Genomic DNA, 20412 nt, shown 5'->3' on the forward strand with positions numbered 1-20412 from the left:
AGAGAAGTGGCAGCAGTTGGATTTGACTTTGTCAGCAGAAACAAACCAAGCTGTCTTTTCTACAAGGACACTTTTGTGACAGGAGTCGCCATACTTGGCTTCTAAAACTGTGCCCACCACCAGTTATTTGGCATAGCATTCAGATTTCCAAACCCCCAGGTGGAAGTCTGACTCTGAAGACATAGCTTTAAATATTTAGTAATTCTTCAGATATGTATTTAGGGCTTACCATATTAGAGGGATATGTTTTATAACTTGTCTTCAAATCTCTGCTCTGCCTCTTCCTAGTTGTAAGATTTTCAGTTTACTCATTCATAAATTGGGAATAATTGTACTTACCTCATATGATTGTTACAAAATGAGTTCATCATAACTATATGGCATGTGTTGGATGCCTAAAATAGAGAAAGCATGGACTAACTCTTCACTGTTCAGACTATTTTCTAAAATTACACGCCAGGCATTGTGCTCATTGCTGTGAGTATAATGGTGAATAAAATGATTACTGAAAGTTTCACTTAGGCCTAAGTTGCCTGATTCAGTCTGAATCAGTTTTCGTTCCTCACTATTCTAATTCTCTGAAAGCTACCAAGATGAGTGAAGTGCAATGAGTGAAACAAATCAATACTTGGATCAAGAACAACATTTAAACTATATTTTAATACATTTTATTTTTCATAAAGTGAACCAAACCATTATTGCTGTAAGAGCAATATGCGAAATATCTGGATGGCTATAAGCTTATTTTCTGGCTCTAAGACTAAAATTTACTCTAAGGTTTTCTAAAATGTTTTGTATATTTAAAATAACAAATATTTTAAATCAAGGAAATTTTGCAAAAAGTATATATGTTGAACTGGCTGGTCTCAAGGTCCAAACTTCTTTTCTGTTTAGCACCAAGATCGTCCACACAGGATCCAACTTGAAGTTGTTCCTTCTTGATGTAGGGAAGTGTGTTTCTGTCGCAGGACACCTCTCATAGCCACAGCATTAATACATGCTTCGGTCTTCATAAAAGTCTCACTCTTTCCTAATAGAAGTGCAAAGAAAAAACAAAAATATAGAGGGCTTTGGTATTTTTCAACATTGACTTACAACCCAGAGTAGGATGTATTAGAGGGTCAATTTAATTCCCATAAGAAACACTTGGTCATTTTTGCTAAGGCCAAGGAAGGAATTAAGCACGTGAGTGTGAATCCCTTGTCATTCATAGAGTGGTGGCAGAATGATTTAACCTAGGAGTCAGAGTCTGAGAAGCCACTGATGCCTGCTAAAATGAACAGGTATAGTTTATGGATTGTCAGGAGGAGGACTGTCCATTGTGAGAAGCATTGACTTAATCCATTACCACTCATTGAGCTTCAGTTCAGACTATAAAAACCCCCTCTCATCAAACCAGTATTGCTGAATGCAAAGAGTGTTAAGAAGAAATAAATAACTTTCAAATAATTTATATTTCATGTTTAATAGTTTCATAATCATGTTTTTGATTATAAAATCAATAGAACCACATAAAATGAGAGAAGTGAACAAAACCACTCCTACTCTCATCCTTCTAATTCCATAATTAAATAATTTGTATTGATCTTTTCTAGACCCTTTTCATGTCGAAAGATGTGTATATGTTGTATGTTGCATATTTTGCCTTCCTCTTCATATTTTACATTGACCTGTACAACCAACCCTTTTAATGGTTGCACGATATTTCCTCATATGGATGTTCTATAGACAATCTTGTTGTTAGACACTTGAGCTCTTTCTTTTGTCATTAGAAGTAGCGGTGCCTTGGATGTTTTGTACACATTTACTGTAAGAATAATTTACTTTGTATTAATTCCTGGAAGTATAATCACTAATTCAAAGTGTGTGAGCATTCTTCTAACTTTGTTACAAGTTGTTATTACTCTTCTACCAGCAAAATATGAGAAAATCAATATCCCTCAATTTTCATCTATTTCCTCTTCTATTTCAAAGGAAATATATTTTACCAATGAATAAAAAATTCGTCAATTAGAAAAGCAAATGCCAATACTTTACTTTTTTAAAATTTGCATTTCTTAGATTACTGTTTTCCCCATTGTTAGGTATTGTCTTTTACTTGAATTGGTTGTTCATAGTTTGCCTGTTGAAATTACAGTGTTTTCCTAATCATCTTGTACACATTATTCCAAGGTACAGATATTGATCTTATTGTAAGCAATTAATTCTTTTTTTGGACCATTCTTGAACTGCTTTTATTATTATAGGATTGTATAAGAAACTGCTGACTTGGGTGTCCTCCTGCCAGGAAGATTATCAATCTCCAGCACCTTCTTGTATTTCCTTCTGCTTTCTATGACAGTATTACTTTCTTGAGGTAAAAGAGATTAATGCATTAAACATTACCTAAATCATTCTGAGTTAAATTCAATATACAAAAAAGAGAATATCTGCTGATAATATATGAAAGTATTCTTTGGGCAATAATTTAAAAAAATCTTTTTTTTCCAATTTTTATTTTAGATTCTGGGGATACATGTGCAAGTTTGTTACCTGGGTATATTGCATTATGCTGGGCTTGGGATTCAAATAATTCCATCACCCGGGTACTGAGCATAATACCCAGCAGTTAGTGTTTCAACCCTTGACCCCTCACTCCCTTCCCTCTGTAGAAATCCCCGGTGTCTAATGCTGCCATCTTTACATCCATGAGTACCCAATGTTTAACTCCCACTTATAGGTGAGAACATGCAATATTTGGTTTTCTTTTGCTGTGTTAATTTGCTTAGGATAATGGGTTTCAGCTGCATCCATATTGCTGCAAAGGACATGATTTGGGTCTTTTTTATGGCTGTATAGTATTTCATGGCATATATGAACCACATTTTCTTCATTCAACCCACCACTGATGAACACCTCGGTTGATTCCATGTCTTTGCTATTTATTGTAAGTGGTGCTATGATGAACATGCAAGTGCATGTGTCTTTTTGGTAGAATAATTTGCATGTATATATAATCTCCAGTAATGCCATTGCTGTATCAAATGGTAGTTCTGTTTTAAGTTCTTTGAGATATCTCCAAACTACTATCCATAGTGGCTGAACTAGTTTACATTCCCACCAACAATGTATACATTTCCTTTTCTCTGCAGCCTCCTCATATCTGTTGTTTTTGACTTTTTAATAACAGTCATTCTGAATGGTGTGAGATAGTATCTCATTGTGGTTTTGATTTGCATTTCTCTAATGATTGGTGATGATAAGCACTTTTTCATGTTTGTTGGCTGCTTATATGTCTTCATTTGAGACGCACCTGTCCATGTCTTTCATGCATTTTTAATGGGGTTGTTTTTTGTTCAATTGTTTAAGTTCTTTATAAATTCTGGATATTAGGCTTTTGTCGAATGCACAGTTTGGGAGTATTTTCTCCCATACTGTAGGTTGTCTGTTTATTCTACTGATAGTTTCTTCTGCTGTGCAGAAACTCTTTAGTTTAATTAGGTCCTCCTTGTCAGTTTCTGTTTTTGTTGCAATTGCTTTTGAAGACTTAGTCATAAATTATTTGCCAAGGCCAGTGTCGAGAATAGTGCTTCCTAGGTTGTCTTCTAGGATTTTTATAGTTCGAGGTCTTCCATTTAAACCTTTAATCCATCTTGAGTGAAGTTTTGTATATGGTGAAAGGTAGGGGAAAGAATGAAATAGTTTCAGTTTCATTCCTCTGTATATGGCTAGTCAGTTATCCTAGTACCAGTTATTGAATAGGGAGTCCTTTCCCCATTGCTTGTATTGTCAACTTTGTTGACGACTAGATTGTTTATAGGTTCTCTATTCTGTTTGGAGAACAGCATGCTGCTTTGGTTACTATGCATTTATAGTATTGTGATGCCCTGGCTTTTTGTTTTTCTTTTCTTTTTTTTTTTTTTTTGAGACAGAGTCTCGCACTGTCGCCCAAGCTGGAGTGCAATGGCGTGATCTTGGCTCACTGCAACCTCTGCCTCCTGGGTTCAAGTGGTTCTTCTGCCTCAGCCTCCTGAGTAGTTGGGATTACAGGTGCCCACTACGAAACCCAGCTAATGTTTTGTATTTTTAGTAGAGATGGGGTTTCACCATGTTGGCCAGGGTGGTCTCAAACTCCTGACCTCGCAATTCATCTGCCTCGGCCTCCTAAAGTGCTGGAATTACAGGCATGAGCCACCACACCTGGCTATTTTTTTCTAATTCTGTGAAAAATTATGTTGGTAATTCAATATGAATAGTGTTGAATCTGTAGATTGTTTTGGGCAGTATGGCTATTTTAACAATATTTATTCTTCCAATCCACAAGCATGGAATGTTTCTTCATTTGTTTATGTCATCTGTGATTTCTTTCAGCAGTATTTTGTCATTCTCTTTATAGAAATCTTTTACCTCCTTGGTTGCATGTATTCCTAAGGTTTGTATGTGTGTGTGTGTGTGTGGATATTGTAAATGGGAGTGTGTTCTTGATTTGACTCTCACCTTGAACATTGCTGTATAGAAATCCTACTGATTTTTGTACATTGATTCTGCATCCTGAAACTTTGCTGAAGTTGTTTGTCACCTCCAGAAGCCTTTTGGTAGAGTCCTTAGGGTGTTTTAAATATAAAATCATATTGCCTGCAAAGAGAAATAGTTTGACTTCTTTTTCTTATTTGGATGACTTTTATTTCTTTCTTCTGCCTAATTGCTTTGGCTGGCATTTCTAGTATTATGTTGAATAGGAGTAGTGGGAATGGGCATCCTTTTCTTGTTCCAGTTCTCAAAGGGAATGGTTCCAGCTTTTGCCCATTCAGTATGATATTGGCTGTGGACTTGTCCCAAAAATAATAGGAGCTTGATGGTTCCTATTATTTTGAAGTGTGTTCCTTCAGTGCCTAGTCTGTTGAGGCTTTTTATCATGAAGAGATATTGGATCTTATCAAAAGCTTCCTTTATGTCTATTGAGATGATCATATGGTTTTGTTTTTGATTCTGTTTATGTGGTGAACCACAGTTATTGATTTGCTGGATGTTGAACCAGCCTTGTATCCCAGAAATAAAGCCTACTTGATCATGGTATATTAACTCTTGGATGTGCTGCTGGATTTAATTTGCTAAAATTTGGTTGAGAATTTCCACATCTATGTTGATTGGGAATATTGGCCTGTAGTTTTCTTTTTTCATTGTGTTTTGCCAGATTTTGGTATCAGAGTGATGTTGGCTTTGTAGAATGAGTTAGGAAGGAGTTCCTTCTCATTGATTTTTTTTGAAATAGTTTCAGTAGAATTGGTATTAGGTCTTCTTCTCTTTGTGTATCTGGTAGAATTTGGCTGTGAATCCATCTGCCCTGGGCATTTTCTGTTTTTTTTTTTTTTTTTGGTTGGTAGGTTTTTTTTGGGGGATTCAATTTTGAAACCTGATATTGGTCTGTTCAGTTTTCCAATTTCTTCCTGATTTGATCTTGGGAGATTGTGTGGTCCCGGAAATTTATCTATTTGATATGATTTAGCTGTGTTTCCACCCAAATCTCATCTTAAATTCCCACATGTTGTGGAAGAGACCTGATGGGAGGTAGTTGAATCATGGGGACAAGTCTTTCCTGTGCTGTTCTCATGATAGTGAATAAGTCTCATGAGATCTGATGATTATATAAGGGGGAGTTTCCCTGCCCAAGCTCTCTTCTCTTGTCTGCCACTATATGAGATGTGTCTTTCACCTTCTGCCATAATTGTGAAGCCTCCCAGCCACATGGAACTGTAAATCCAGTAAACCTCTTTCTTTCATAAATTGCCCAGTCTCAAGTATGTCTTTATCAGCAGCACGAAAATGGACTGATACACCATTTCTTCTATATTTTCTAGTTTGTGTGTGTAGAGGTGTTTATAATAGTCTCCAAGGATCCTTTGTATTTCTGTGGGATTGGTAACAATGTCACCTTTGTCATTTCTGATTGTGCTTATTTGGATCTCTCTTTTTTCTTTAATCTAGTTAGTGATATACTGATTTTGTTTATCCTTTCAAAAAACCTACTTTATTTCCATTGATTCTTTGTATGGATTTTTCTGTCTTAATTTTGTTCAGTTCTTCTCTGATTTTAGTTATTTCTTTTCTTCTGCTAGCTTTGTAGCTCATTTGTTCTTGTTTTTCTAGTTCCTCTAGTTGTGAAATTAGATTGTTAATTTGAGATCTTTCTAACTTTTGAGGTAGGCATTTAGTGTTATAAACTTTATGCTTAACACTGGTTTTGCTGTATCCCAGAGACGTTGGTATGTTGTGTCTCTGTTTTCATTTATTTCAAAGTATTTTTTTGATTTTTGCCTTGATTTAATTGTCTACTCAAACATCAGTCAGAAGTCAGTTGTTTAATTTCTATGTAATTGTATGGTTTTGAAAGATCTTCTTGGTATTCATTTCTATTTTTATCCCACTGCTGTCCAACAGTATGGTTGGTATGATTTTGATTCTTTTGAATTGATTGAGACTTGCTTTATGGCTGAGCATGTGGTCAGTCTTGGAATATTTTTTGTGTGCAGATGAGAATAATATATATTGTGGTTGATGGGTGGAGTATGCAGTAGATGTCTATTAGGTCCAAGTGTTGAGTTAAAGTTCAGAATTTCTTTGTCACTTTTCTGCCTCAATCTGTCTAATACTCTCAGTGGGGAGTTGAAGTCCCTCACTATTATTGTGTAACTATCTAAGCCTTTTCATACATCTAGAAGTATGTGTTTTATGAACTTAGGTGCTCCAATATTGGGTGCATATAAATTTAGGATGGTTACGTCTTCTTGTTAAATTGAATCCCTTATTATTACATAATGCACTTCTTTGTCCTTTTTTACTGTTTCCAATGTAAAGTCTGTTTTATCTGGTACAAAAATAGTGACCCCTGCTCTTTTTTGTTTTCCATTTGCATGGTAGATCTTTCTCTAGCCCTTTACTTTTAGCTCATTGGTGTCATTATGTGTGAGATGGGTTTCTTGAAGGATAGGTCTTGTTTTTTAAATTCAACTTGCTACTCTATGCCTTTTACATGGTGGTGTTTAGACCATTTACATTCAAGATTCATATTGATATGTAAATTTTGATACTACTGTGAAGTTTTTAGCTGTCTATTGTGCAGTTTCTATTGTGCTTTTGTTTTATATGGCCTGCAAGGTATGTACATAGGTAAGTTTTTGTGGTAGCAGGTGCCATTCTTTTGTTTCCTTGTTTAGAAGTCTCTTAACAGTCTCTTGTAAGGGTGGTCTCATGGTAATGAATTCCCTTAGCACTTTCTTGTCTGGAAAATATTTTAATTTTCCTTTGCTTATAAAGCTTAGTTTGGCAGGATATGAAATTCTTGGTTGGAATTTTCTTTCTTTCAGAATGATGAATATAGGCCCCTAGTCTCTCCTGGCTTGTAAAGTTTCTGCTGAGAAGTCTGCTGTTGGCCTCATGGAGTTCCCGTTGTATGTTATCTACCCTATTTCTCTGACTTTAAAAGTTTTTCTTTGGCATTGACCTTGGACAGTCTGGTGACTATATGTGTTGGGGATGTTCATTTTGTATACTGTCTCTAGGTTTTTGTATCTGGATATCTACATCTCTAGCAAGATTAAAGAAGTTTTCTTGAATTATTTCCTGAAATATATTCTACAGATTGTTTGACTTTTCTCCTTCTCTAGGGAATGCCAATAATTCATAGGTTTGATCTCTTTATATAATCCCATATTTCTCAAAGACTTTCCTCATTTTTAAAATTTTTTTAAACTTTATTTCAGGTGGACTGGGTTACTTCAAAAGAGTGGTCTTCAAGCTCTGAAATTCATTCTTCTCCTTGGTTTAGTCTATTGATAAAGTTTTCAATCATATTTGGAAATTTTTGGGTGAGTTTTCCAATTCCAGAAGCCCTGATTGATTTCTTTTTAAGGTGTTTATCTCTTCTTTCATTTCCTGGATTATTTTAAGGTTTTTTTGTGTTAATTTCCAACTTTGTCTTGGATCTCATTAATCTTCCTTACAATCCATGCTTTGACTGCCTTATCTGTATCACTGAGTTTACATTTTGGTTAGGGACCATTGTTGGAGAGCTAGTGCAATCCTTTGCTGGTGTTACTACATTCAGATTTTTTCATGGTGTCAGAATTCTTGCATGGGTTCCTTCTCATCTGGAGACACTGGCACTTCTAATTTTTGTAATTCTTTTTATGTGAGTAGAATTTTCCTTTTTTCCCTTTAACAATATTATTATTAGTTTATTTTTTATTTTTCCATTCCCTTTTCCCCACTGCCTAGGTGGTATGACTATAGAGAATGCTGTTTTGGCTATGCTACTATAGCTCTATGTCTTAATAAGACTTTCGGCAGGTTTTATATTGGGCTGTTTAGTTCATCCTACAAGTGTGTAGATGGCACTTACAGTAAGAGCTGGCTGTGGCCAATGTGTTTAGGTATATACTTGATCCATGTTTACTGGCAGAAACTATTGTTTTAGGCAATGGGCTAATTCCTAATATGCACAGTGGTCTGAGTTCTCTGCTCAGCCCTGAGGGGATGGGGAGTAGGAGCCATAAAGGGCATGTCTTGACTGGGCAGGTCTTTCTGCAGGTCTCCTGATAGCAGGTGCAAGAACTAGTGCCAATAGAGAACCAGTGGGTGTCCACCAGGTACTCACTGGTGTGTCTGGGAATGGAGTTGGGAAACCTTGGCTCTGAGTTCTCTGCACAGGGATGTGGGGCAACCTAAGCTCCTAATCTAGAAGAGTGGGTGCTTCAGATGTCTGAGATCTGCTTGTGTGTGGAGCAGAGATGGCCCCCCTGCACCAAGACCTCTGCACAGGAGGGGTAGGATGACTCAGGCTGCTGGTCCAAGGAAGCAGGTGCTCTGAATGCCTGCAGATCTGTGTGAGCATGGAGCAGAGAAGCTCCCCCTGTATCAAAATATCTGCACAGGAAGAGCGGGGAGCAGTTAGGTCAGGCTGCTGATCCAGTGAGTGCATAATCTGAATGCCTGGAGATCTGCCTGGGCATGGAGCAGACAGTCCCAGTGCATCATGATTCAGGAAGGATGGGGTGGCTCAGGCTGTTGAACCAGGTCAGTGGGTACTCTGAATGCCTGGTGATCTGCCTGGGCATGAAGCAGAGAAAGAGTTCCCACACACCAGATCTCTCTGCACAGAAAGGATGGGGTGGGCCAGGTTGCTGATCCAGTGAGTGAGTAATCCAAATGCCTGGAGATCTGCCTAAGTGTGAAGTGGAGAGAATCCTGCCATACCATGATCTATGTGCAGAAAGGATGGGGTGGCTCAGGCTCTTGAACCAGGCAAACAGGTGCCCCAAATGTCTGGAGATCTCCCTGGGCTTGGGGCAGAGACAGCCCTTCTGCACCACAATCTATATCTAGGGAGGATGGCACAGCTTAGGTTGCTGAACCAGGTGAATGGGTATTCCAAATGCCTGGAAGTCTGCCTGGGTGTGGAGCAGAGAGCCCCACTGTACCATGATCTATGTTCAGAAAGGGTTGTGTGGCTCAAGCTGCTGAACAAGGCAAATGGGTGCTCTGAACACCTGAGATCTGACTGGGTGGGGAGCAGAGGGAGCCCCACTGCATCATTATCTGTGTCCAGGAAGGGTGGGATGGCTTAGGATGCTGAACAAGGAGAATGACTGCTCCAAATACCTGTATTTCTACCTGGAGTTTGAGCAGAGAGGGCCCCATTGAACCACAGTCTCAGGGGAGTAGGATAAGGCACCCAGCAATGGCACATACAGATAAGTTCCTGGTTGCCAAGCTGGCCTTGGCTGCAAGTCTCACTACCCAGGAGAAACTACAGGTGTAGCAGTTTTCCTCCTACCCTAGACTTGCAACGGGGAAAAGCACAATTCTAGCACCTACTGTTGAGGCACTTTCCACAATTCTGGCAGTGTTCTGCTCCAGAACAGGGTGTTCAATCTCTGGCCTGAGACTGAAATGCTTGCATAGCCACACTGCTGAGTCATCCAAGAATGACTGACTTTTTATGTGACTGGATTAAAAATGGCATCCTGCTCTCATCCCAGGTCTGGGAAAACGTCTACAACTTTCTCCAGTGCCTTTCTCCTAAGTTAACTCAAGGGCTAGGGAGAAACAAAGTGGTCTCCCTTGGCCTAGGTTGCTTGGAGCTCCAGTAGAAAGATGAGTCACAAAGAGAAGCTCTCTACTTCTCTCATATACTGGGGCTTCACTCACTTTTATGAGGTAGATGCTGTCATGGGGGGGTGTTTGCCAGTGTTCTCCTCTCTGGGATCTGCTTGTCCCTCATGATTCCAGTGGATTCCCAATTTCCTTCTTGAATTTCCTTCTATGCTCATGGAGATAATTTTTATGCACTATCTTGCTATTTCCAAGTGGCTGAGGCACACTGAAAGTCTCTAATCTGCCATTAAATTTATCTTGCAAATACTTTTTCAAAGGGTATTTTAAGCTTTAAAATCTACTTTTAAATATGGCCACATTTTTAAAATATGGAGGTGGCATGGAAGAAATATATATACATGCATATATATATATATATACACATATCTATTTTGAGATGAAGTCTCACTCTGTTGCCCAGGCTGGAGTGCAATGGCATGATATCGGCTCACTGTAACCTCGAACCTCGACTGCCTGGGTTCAAGTGATTTTTCTGCCTCAGCCTCCTAAGTAGCTGGGATTACAGGCATCTGCCACCGTGCCTGGCTAATTTTTGTATTTTGAATAGAGATGGGGTTTCACCGCCTTGGTCAGGCTGGTCTTGAACTCCTGACCTCATGATCCACCCACCTCGGACTGCCAAAGTGCTGGGATTACAGGCGTGAGCCACCGTGCCCAGCCTGAAGAATTACATTTTTAAAATGGAGATAAACCTCTTTATCTGATGGCTTTTATTTTTTAACTTAGTGATATGATTTATGTAACATAAAATCACATAAAGCATACACACAAATATTTCCCCATAGACACATTTTGAACAGTTAACTGTCAGACTGTCCTCCTCATTGTTCCCCAAAAGTCTTGCTTTCCTTTATCCTCTCTCGTGAACATCCTCTTCCTTTCTTTACAAAGACTTTGCTCATTCCCACAGCCAGCCATTTCTCTCTTGAATTCCTTTAACTTCAGCTGGTGTTATCCACAGTGTATCTTTTGTGATTATTTAATTGCCTTCTGGTAGGTTTTGTCTCCTTAACTAGAACATAAACACTTGAGAAGTGAAGCCTTAACTTATCTTTTTATATCTTCCAACAGTACATGGTAGCCTGAAAAATAACCTGCTAAATTGAGAGCAGCCAATTTGTGAGATTAAGTAGCAGTATATATAGAGGAAACCAGAATACTATGAAGTTTTCAGAAATCTAGATAAAGGAGTCTTATTTTAAAGTTAATTCTCTAAATCACAGCTTAGAAACACTGTAATTAGAAGAATCATCTGACTAGTGGAGAGAGCTATAATTCACACTGTCACACAAAGGGCAAGTAACTTTGGCTTCAGTCTGTATCTCCAGGGACAGATGTGCTCCTGATCCTACTGAGGAAACCAGAGTGGCTTACCTGACTTTCCTAGGTTTATTCTAAGGGACTTCTTACAGTTGAACTTTGTCATTGAGATCATTAAGAAAATGTGCAGGCTCTTGCATCTAGAAATTGAGACAGGAGACAGGACTCAAATTCTGAGACTGTTAATAAGGGTCAGATTTATAAAGCAGGGCTGGTAGAATTCAGTCTACAGAGCAGGGAGCAAGGCTGGGGACTCCTGGCAGTGGCAGCACTGTGTGCTCCATCCTGGGATTCAAAACACTTTGTTACTTGACGTGATGATAGGCCTTTTTGAAGGGGGCCTGCCCCTCCACACCTGTGGGTATTTCTTGCAAGGTGGAGATGAGAGACTGAGAAAAGAAATAAGACACAGAGACAAAGTATAGAGGAAGAAAAGTGGACCCAGGGGACTGGCGCTCAGCATATGGAGGACCCGCGCCAGCACTGGTCTCTGAGTTCCCTCAGTATTTATTGATCACTATCTCTATTATCTTGGAGAGGGAGATGTGGCAGGACTACAGGGTAATGATGAGGAGAGGGTCAGCAGGAAAACATGTGAGCAAAGGACTCTGTGTCATAAATAAATTTAAGGAAAGGTGCTGTGCCTCGATGTGCATGTAGGCCAGATTTATGTTTGACTTTACACAAACATCTCAGTGCAGTAAAGAGCAGTATTGCCACCAGCATGCCTCACCTCCAGCCATAAGGCGGTTTTCTCCTATCTCAGTAAATAGAACATATGATTGGGTTTTACACTGAGACATTCCATTCCCAGGGATGAGCAGGAGACAGATGCCTTCCTCTTATCTCAACTGCAAAGTGGCCTTCCTCTTTCACTAATTCTCCTCAGCACAGACCCTTTACGGGTGTCGGGCTGGGGGACATTCAGGTCTTTCCCTTCCCATGAGGCCATATCTCAGGCTGTCTCAGTGGGGAGAGACCTTGGACGATACCCAAGCTTTCTTGGGCAGAAGTCTCTGCGGCCTTCTGCAGTGCATTTTGTCCTTGGGTACTCGAGACTGGAGAATGGCGATGACTTTTACCAAGCATGCTGCCTGCAAACACATTTTTAACAAAGCACATCCTGCACAGCTCTAAAACCATTAAACCCTGAGTCGATACAGCACATGTTTTTGCGAGCACAGGGTTGGGGCTAGGGTTACAGATTAGCAGCATCTCAAGGCAGAAGAATTGTTCTTAGTACAGATCAAAATGGAGTTTCTTATGTCTACTTCTTTCTACATAGACACAGTAACAGTGTGATCTGTCTTTCCTTCCCCCACAACTTTGATGGACTTTTTATTACATAAAGAGAAAGCCACAACCCTGGAATGGTAGTGATGAGAAAAGGTTTTGGGATCCTGGGAAGAGAGCTGACTCTAACACAGCCAGGTTCTAACTTCAGGGAGAAAAAGCATCTACTAAACAACAAAATTTGATGATTTTCTTTACATGTCTTAATAGCTAATTTTCGTGTCATTTAACAAACTTTTATTTTTACACTCCTGCTTCATTAACAGCCATCATGCCATCATCTTTTTTAACTGATGGAAAAGCAGCACTCTTTGAGGCTAGGTACATGAAAAACATTAGTTTTCCTCCTTCAATTCCTCCAAATATGCTAAGGTAGCATTGTTAAAAAAAAAAAAAAAAAAGATGGTCTTGTCAATGGGCTCTAGAAGTCATCTAATATTTTATTTTAAATGTCCTCCTCATCTACTTTTCTATTGTTATTTCCCTTTGCTATTCTCTAGCCTTCAGGAGCAACTGTGTTTCGAAGAATTAGAATAGGTGCATGTATCCATGCTTTTCAGAGAATATGGGAAGAGTCAAAGACGTTTGGAGAAGTAGTTTTCTGTCTTGAGAAGGCATGAGCCGAAAATAATGGAAACTGTGTATAGGAATTGCTTTTTGTGCCAAGGACTGTGCAGTGTACTTTTCACTTCTTTGATCTCTACAGAGGTGGGTATTGCTATTATCACTCTTTTGTAGATGAAAAAAATGATGCTTCTGTAGGTTAAAAAATTTGCCCAAGGTCACATGGCTATTAAGTGGTAGAATCTAGAGTCAAATCCAGGAATTCTCATACTTGACCCTTATGCTATTCTGCCATGAATTCCATTCAACAAGCAATAAATAGGAAAGATTTGAGGAAACTTTTTCCCAAGGTCTCCAAAATACTTTTTGGAGAGAGTGAACATCCTTCCTTCATGAGGGATGGAAACTTGGGTACTGGAGAAGAGTGTTGTCCTCTTAAAAGCCAGGGCACTTGGATGAAGAACATCTTCAACTTATCACAGAGCCTATGATCATCTTTCATTTAACATATATTTGTGGGGCGGAGCAAGATGGCCGAATAGGAACAGCTTCAATCTCCATCTCCCAGCACGAGCGACACAGAAGACCGGTGATTTCTGCATTTTCAACTGAGGTACTGGGGTCATCTCACTCGGGAGCACCGGACAATCGGTGCTGGTCAGCTGCTGCAGCCCGACCAGTGAGAGCTGAAGCAGGGCGAGGCATCGCCTCACCTGGGAAGCGCGAGGGGGAAGGGAGTCCCTTTTCCTAGCCAGGGGAACTGAGACACACAACACCTGGAAAATCGGGTAACTCCCACCCCAATACTGCGCTGTAACACCGGCACACCGGAGATTATATCCCACACCTGGCCAGGAGGGTCCCACGCCCACGGAGCCTCCCTCCGTGCTAACACAGCAGTCTGTGGCAATCTAACCGCAAGGCAGCAGCGAGGCTGGGGGAGGGGCGCCCGCCATCGCTGAGGCTTAAGTAGGTAAATAAAGCCGCTGGGAAGCTCGACCTGGGTGGAGCTCACAGCAGCTCAAGGAAACCTGCCTGTCTCTGTAGACTCCGCCTCTGGGGACAGGGCTCAGCTAAAGCAGCAGAGGCCTGTCCAGATGCGAACGACTCTGTCTGACAGCTTTGAAGAGAGCAGTGGATCTCCCAACACGGAGGTTGAGATCTGAGAAGGGGCAGTCTGCCTGCTCAAGTGGGTCACTGACCCCTGAGTAGCCTAACTGGGAGACATCCCCCACTAGGGGCAGTCTGACACACCACACCTCACAGGGTGGAGTACACCCCTGAGAGGAAGCTTCCAAAGCAAGAATCAGACAGGTGCACTCGCTGTTCAGCAATATCCTATCTTCTGCAACCTCTGCTGCTGATACCCAGGCAAACAGGGTCTGGAGTGGACCTCAAGCAATCTCCAACAGACCTATAGCTGAGGGTCCTGACTGTCAGAAGGAAAACTATCAAACAGGAAGGACACCTATATCAAAACCCCATCAGTACGTCACCATCATCAAAGACCAGAGACAGATAAAACCACAAAGATGGGGAAAAAGCAGGGCAGAAAAGCTGGAAATTCAAAAAATAAGAGCGCATCTCCTCCTGCAAAGGAGCACAGCCCATCGCCAGCAATGGATCAAAGCTGGTCAGAGAATGATTTTGATGAGATGAGAGAAGAAGAAGGCTTCAGTCCATCAAACTTCTCAGAGCTAAAGGAGGAATTACGTACCCAGTGCAAAGAAACTAAAAATCTTGAAAAAAGAGTGGAAGAATTGACAGCTAGACTAATTAATGCAGAGAAGGTCATAAACGAAATGACAGAGATGAGAACCATGACACGAGAAATACGTGACAAATGCACAAGCTTCAGTAACCGACTCGATCAACTGGAAGAAAGAGTATCAGCAATTGAGGATCAAATGAATGAAATGAAGCGAGAAGAGAAACCAAAAGAAAAAAGAAGAAAAAGAAATGAACAAAGCCTGCAAGAAGTATGGGATTATGTAAAAAGACCAAATCTACGTCTGATTGGGGTGCCTGAAAGTGAGGGGGAAAATGGAACCAAATTGGAAAACACTCTACAGGATATCATCCAGGAGAACTTCCCCAACCTAGCAGGGCAGGTCAACATTCAAATTCAGGAAATACAGAGAACGCCACAAAGATACTCCTCCAGAAGAGCAACTCCAAGACACATAATTGCCAGATTCACCAAAGTTGAAATGAAGGAAAAAATCTTAAGGGCAGCCAGAGAGAAAGGTCGGGTTACCCACAAAGGGAAGCCCATCAGACTGACAGCAGATCTCTCGGCAAAAACTCTACAAGCCAGAAGAGAGTGGGGGCCAATATTCAACGTTCTTAAAGAAAAGAATTTTAAACCCAGAATTTCATATCCAGCCAAACTAAGTTTCATAAGTGAAGGAGAAATAAAATTCTTTACAGATAAGCAAATGCTTAGAGATTTTGTCACCACCAGGCCTGCCTTACAAGAGACCCTGAAGGAAGCCCTAAACATGGAAAGGAACAACCGGTACCAGCCATTGCAAAAACATGCCAAAATGTAAAGACCATCGAGCCTAGGAAGAAACTGCATCAACTAATGAGCAAAATAACCAGTTAATATCATAATGGCAGGATCAAGATCACACATAACAATATTAACCTTAAATGTAAATGGACTAAATGCTCCAATTAAAAGACACAGACTGGCAAACTGGATAAAGAGTCAAGACCCATCAGTCTGCTGTCTTCAGGAGACCCATCTCACATGCAGAGACATACATAGGCTCAAAATAAAAGGATGGAGGAAGATCTACCAAGCAAATGGAGAACAAAAAAAAGCAGGGGTTGCAATCCTAGTCTCTGATAAAACAGACTTTAAACCATCAAAGATCAAAAGAGACAAAGAAGGCCATTACATAATGGTAAAGGGATCAATCCAACAGGAAGAGCTAACTATCCTAAATATATATGCACCTAATACAGGAGCACCCAGATTCATAAAGCAAGTCCTTAGAGACTTACAAAGAGACTTAGACTCCCATACAATAATAATGGGAGACTTCAACACTCCACTGTCAACATTAGACAGATCAACGAGACAGAAAGTTAACAAGGATATCCAGGAATTGAACTCATCTCTGCACCAAGCGGACCTAATAGACATCTATAGAACTCTCCACCCCAAGTCAACAGAATATACATTCTTCTCAGCACCACATCACACTTATTCCAAAATTGACCACATAATTGGAAGTAAAGCACTCCTCAGCAAATGTAAAAGAACAGAAATTATAACAAACTGTCTCTCTGACCACAGTGCAATCAAACTAGAACTCAGGACTAAGAAACTCAATCAAAACCGCTCAACTACATGGAAACTGAACAACCTGCTCCTGAATGACTACTGGGTACATAACGAAATGAAAGCAGAAATAAAGATGTTCTTTGAATCCAATGAGAACAAAGATACAACATACCAGAATCTCTGGGACACATTTAAAGCAGTGTGTAGAGGGAAATTTATAGCACTAAGTGCCCACAAGAGAAAGCAGGAAAGATCTAAAATTGACACTCTAACATCACAATTAAAAGAACTAGAGAGGCAAGAGCAAACACATTCAAAAGCTAGCAGAAGGCAAGAAATAACTAAGATCAGAGCAGAACTGAAGGAGATAGAGACACAAAAAACCCTCCAAAAAATCAATGAATCCAGGAGTTGGTTTTTTGAAAAGATCAACAAAATTGACAGACCGCTAGCAAGGCTAATAAAGAAGAAAAGAGAGAGGAATCAAATAGACGCAATAAAAAATGATAAAGGGGATATCACCACCGACCCCACAGAAATACAAACTACCATCAGAGAATACTATAAACACCTCTACGCAAATCAACTAGAAAATCTAGAAGAAATGGATAATTTCCTGGACACGTACACTCTTCCAAGACTAAACCAGGAAGAAGTTGAATCCCTGAATAGACCAATAGCAGCCTCTGAAATTGAGGCAACAATTAATAGCCTACCCACCAAAAAAAGCCCAGGACCAGATGGATTCACAGCTGAATTCTACCAGAGGTACAAGGAGGAGCTGGTACCATTCCTTCTGAAACTATTCCAATCAATAGAAAAAGAGGGAATCCTCCCTAACTCATTTTATGAGGCCAACATCATCCTGATACCAAAGCCTGGCAGAGACACAACAAAAAAAGAGAATTTTAGACCAATCTCCCTGATGAACATCGATGCAAAAATCCTCAATAAAATACTGGCAAACCGGATTCAGCAGCACATCAAAAAGCTTATCCACCATGATCAAGTGGGCTTCATCCCTGGGATGCAAGGCTGGTTCAACATTCGCAAATCAATCAACGTAATCCAGCATATAAACAGAACCAAAGACAAGAACCACATGATTATCTCAATAGATGCAGAAAAGGCTTTTGACAAAATTCAACAGCCCTTCATGCTAAAAACGCTCAACAAATTCGGTATTGATGGAACGTACCTCAAAATAATAAGAGCTATTTATGACAAACCCACAGCTAATATCATACTGAATGGGCAAAAACTGGAAAAGTTCCTTTTGAAAACTGGCACAAGACAGGGATGCCCTCTCTCACCACTCCTATTCAACATAGTGTTGGAAGTTCTGGCTAGGGCAATCAGGCAAGAGAAAGAAATCAAGGGTATTCAGTTAGGAAAAGAGGAAGTCAAATTGTCCCTGTTTGCAGATGACATGATTGTGTATTTAGAAAACCCCATCGTCTCAGCCCAAAATCTTCTTAAGCTGATAAGCAACTTCAGCAAAGTCTCAGGATACAAAATTAATGTGCAAAAAGCACAAGCATTCTTATACACCAGTAACAGACAAGCAGAGAGCCAAATCAGGAATGAACTTCCATTCACAATTGCTTCAAAGAGAATAAAATACCTAGGAATCCAACTTACAAGGGATGTAAAGGACCTCTTCAAGGAGAACTACAAACCACTGCTCAGTGAAATCAAAGAGGACACAAACAAATGGAAGAACATACCATGCTCATGGATAGGAAGAATCAATATCGTGAAAATGGCTATACTGCCCAAGGTTATTTATAGATTCAATGCCATCCCCATCAAGCTACCAATGAGTTTCTTCACCGAATTGGAAAAAACTGCTTTAAAGTTCATATGGAACCAAAAAAGAGCCCGCATTGTCAAGACAATCCTAAGTCAAAAGGACAAAGCCGGAGGCGTCACGCTACCTGACTTCAAACTATACTACAAGGCTACAGTAACCAAAACAGCATGGTACTGGTACCAAAACAGAGATATAGACCAATGGAACAGAACGGAGCCTTCAGAAATAATGCCACACATCTACAACCATCTGATCTTTGACAAACCTGACAAAAACAAGAAATGGGGAAAGGATTCCCTATTTAATAAATGGTGCTGGGAAAATTGGCTAGCCATAAGTAGAAAGCTGAAACTGGATCCTTTCCTTACTCCTTATACGAAGATTAATTCAAGATGGATTAGAGACTTAAATGTTAGACCTAATACCATAAAAACCCTAGAAGAAAATCTAGGTAGTACCATTCAGGACATAGGCATGGGCAAGGACTTCATGTCTAAAACACCAAAAGCAACGGCAGCAAAAGCCAAAATTGACAAATGGGATCTCATTAAACTAAAGAGCTTCTGCACAGCAAAAGAAACTACCATCAGAGTGAACAGGCAACCTACAGAATGGGAGAAAATTTTTGCAATCTACTCATCTGACAAAGGGCTCATTTCCAGAATCTACAAAGAACTCAAACAAATATACAAGAAAAAAACAAACAACCCCATCCAAAAGTGGGGAAAGGATATGAACAGACATTTCTCAAAAGAAGACATTCATACAGCCAACAGACACATGAAAAAATGCTCATCATCACTGGCCATCAGAGAAATGCAAATCAAAACCACAATGAGATACCATCTCACACCAGTTAGAATGGCAATCATTAAAAAATCAGGAAACAACAGGTGTTGGAGGGGATGTGGAGAAATAGGAACACTTTTACACTGTTGGTGGGATTGTAAACTAGTTCAACCATTATGGAAAACAGTATGGCGATTCCTCAAGGATCTAGAACTAGATGTACCATATGACCCAGCCATCCCACTACTGGGTATATACCCAAAGGATTATAAATTATGCTACTACAAAGACACATGCACACGTATGTTTATTGCGGCACTATTCACAATAGCAAAGACTTGGAATCAACCCAAATGTCCATCAGTGACAGACTGGATTAAGAAAATGTGGCACATATACACCATGGAATACTATGCAGCCATAAAAAAGGATGAGTTTGCGTCCTTTGTAGAGACATGGATGCAGCTGGAAACCATCATTCTTAGCAAATTATCACAAGAAGAGAAAACCAAACACCGCATGTTCTCACTCATAGGTGGGAACTGAACAATGAGCTCACTTGGACTCGGGCAGGGGAACATCACACACTGGGGCCTATCATGGGGAGGGGGGAGGGGGAGGGATTGCATTGGGGAGTTATACCTGATATAAATGATGAATTGATGGGTGCTGACGAGTTGATGGGTGCAGCACACCAACATGGCACATGTATACATATGTAACAAACCTGCACATTATGCACATGTACCCTAGAACTTAAAGTATAATAATAAAAAAAAACAAAACAAAACATATATTTGTGAGGAGATGTTGGGGTCAAAAGGAATGTCTGTTGTCTCAGAGGTTTATGTCTAGTGCTAATAGAACAAATAGGCTTAATCGATGTAAAATAAGTATTTAACAACTAAATACACAATTTTATGGCTTGTGTGTTCATAGCAGACATGTATCAGATTCTGAATATTATAATCAGCATCTTCTGGAGCAATATAACCAATCTGGCAGAGACTAAAGCTAAAAATGAACTCTCCATCGCATCTGGAGTCCATGCGATTCAGACACAGACAGGATGGTGTAGATTTGGTGGAGTATTTTAATTAGATTTCTCTCTGCTCAGTTTCAGTTCCAGAGTCCTATAGTGTTTCATAGCTTGGAATCCTATTGTGAAGTTGGCTTAAGATTTTGA

General features: G+C 39.9%; 1 protein-coding gene across 1 annotated transcript in view; it reads right to left on the minus strand.

The window, feature by feature from the left end:
• Positions 1–890: 890 nt before the first annotated feature.
• Positions 891–20412, minus strand: part of SLC9C1 (solute carrier family 9 member C1) — a 132777-nt gene continuing 113255 nt past the window's right edge. The window contains 3 exon segments of the mRNA XM_023211500.3: positions 891–1030; positions 11527–11576; positions 11702–11757. Coding sequence (XP_023067268.3) covers positions 891–1030; positions 11527–11576; positions 11702–11757 — 246 coding nt within the window.

Source organism: Piliocolobus tephrosceles, chromosome 2, assembly GCF_002776525.5.
Source record: "Piliocolobus tephrosceles isolate RC106 chromosome 2, ASM277652v3, whole genome shotgun sequence".
Taxonomy (NCBI): domain Eukaryota; kingdom Metazoa; phylum Chordata; class Mammalia; order Primates; family Cercopithecidae; genus Piliocolobus; species Piliocolobus tephrosceles.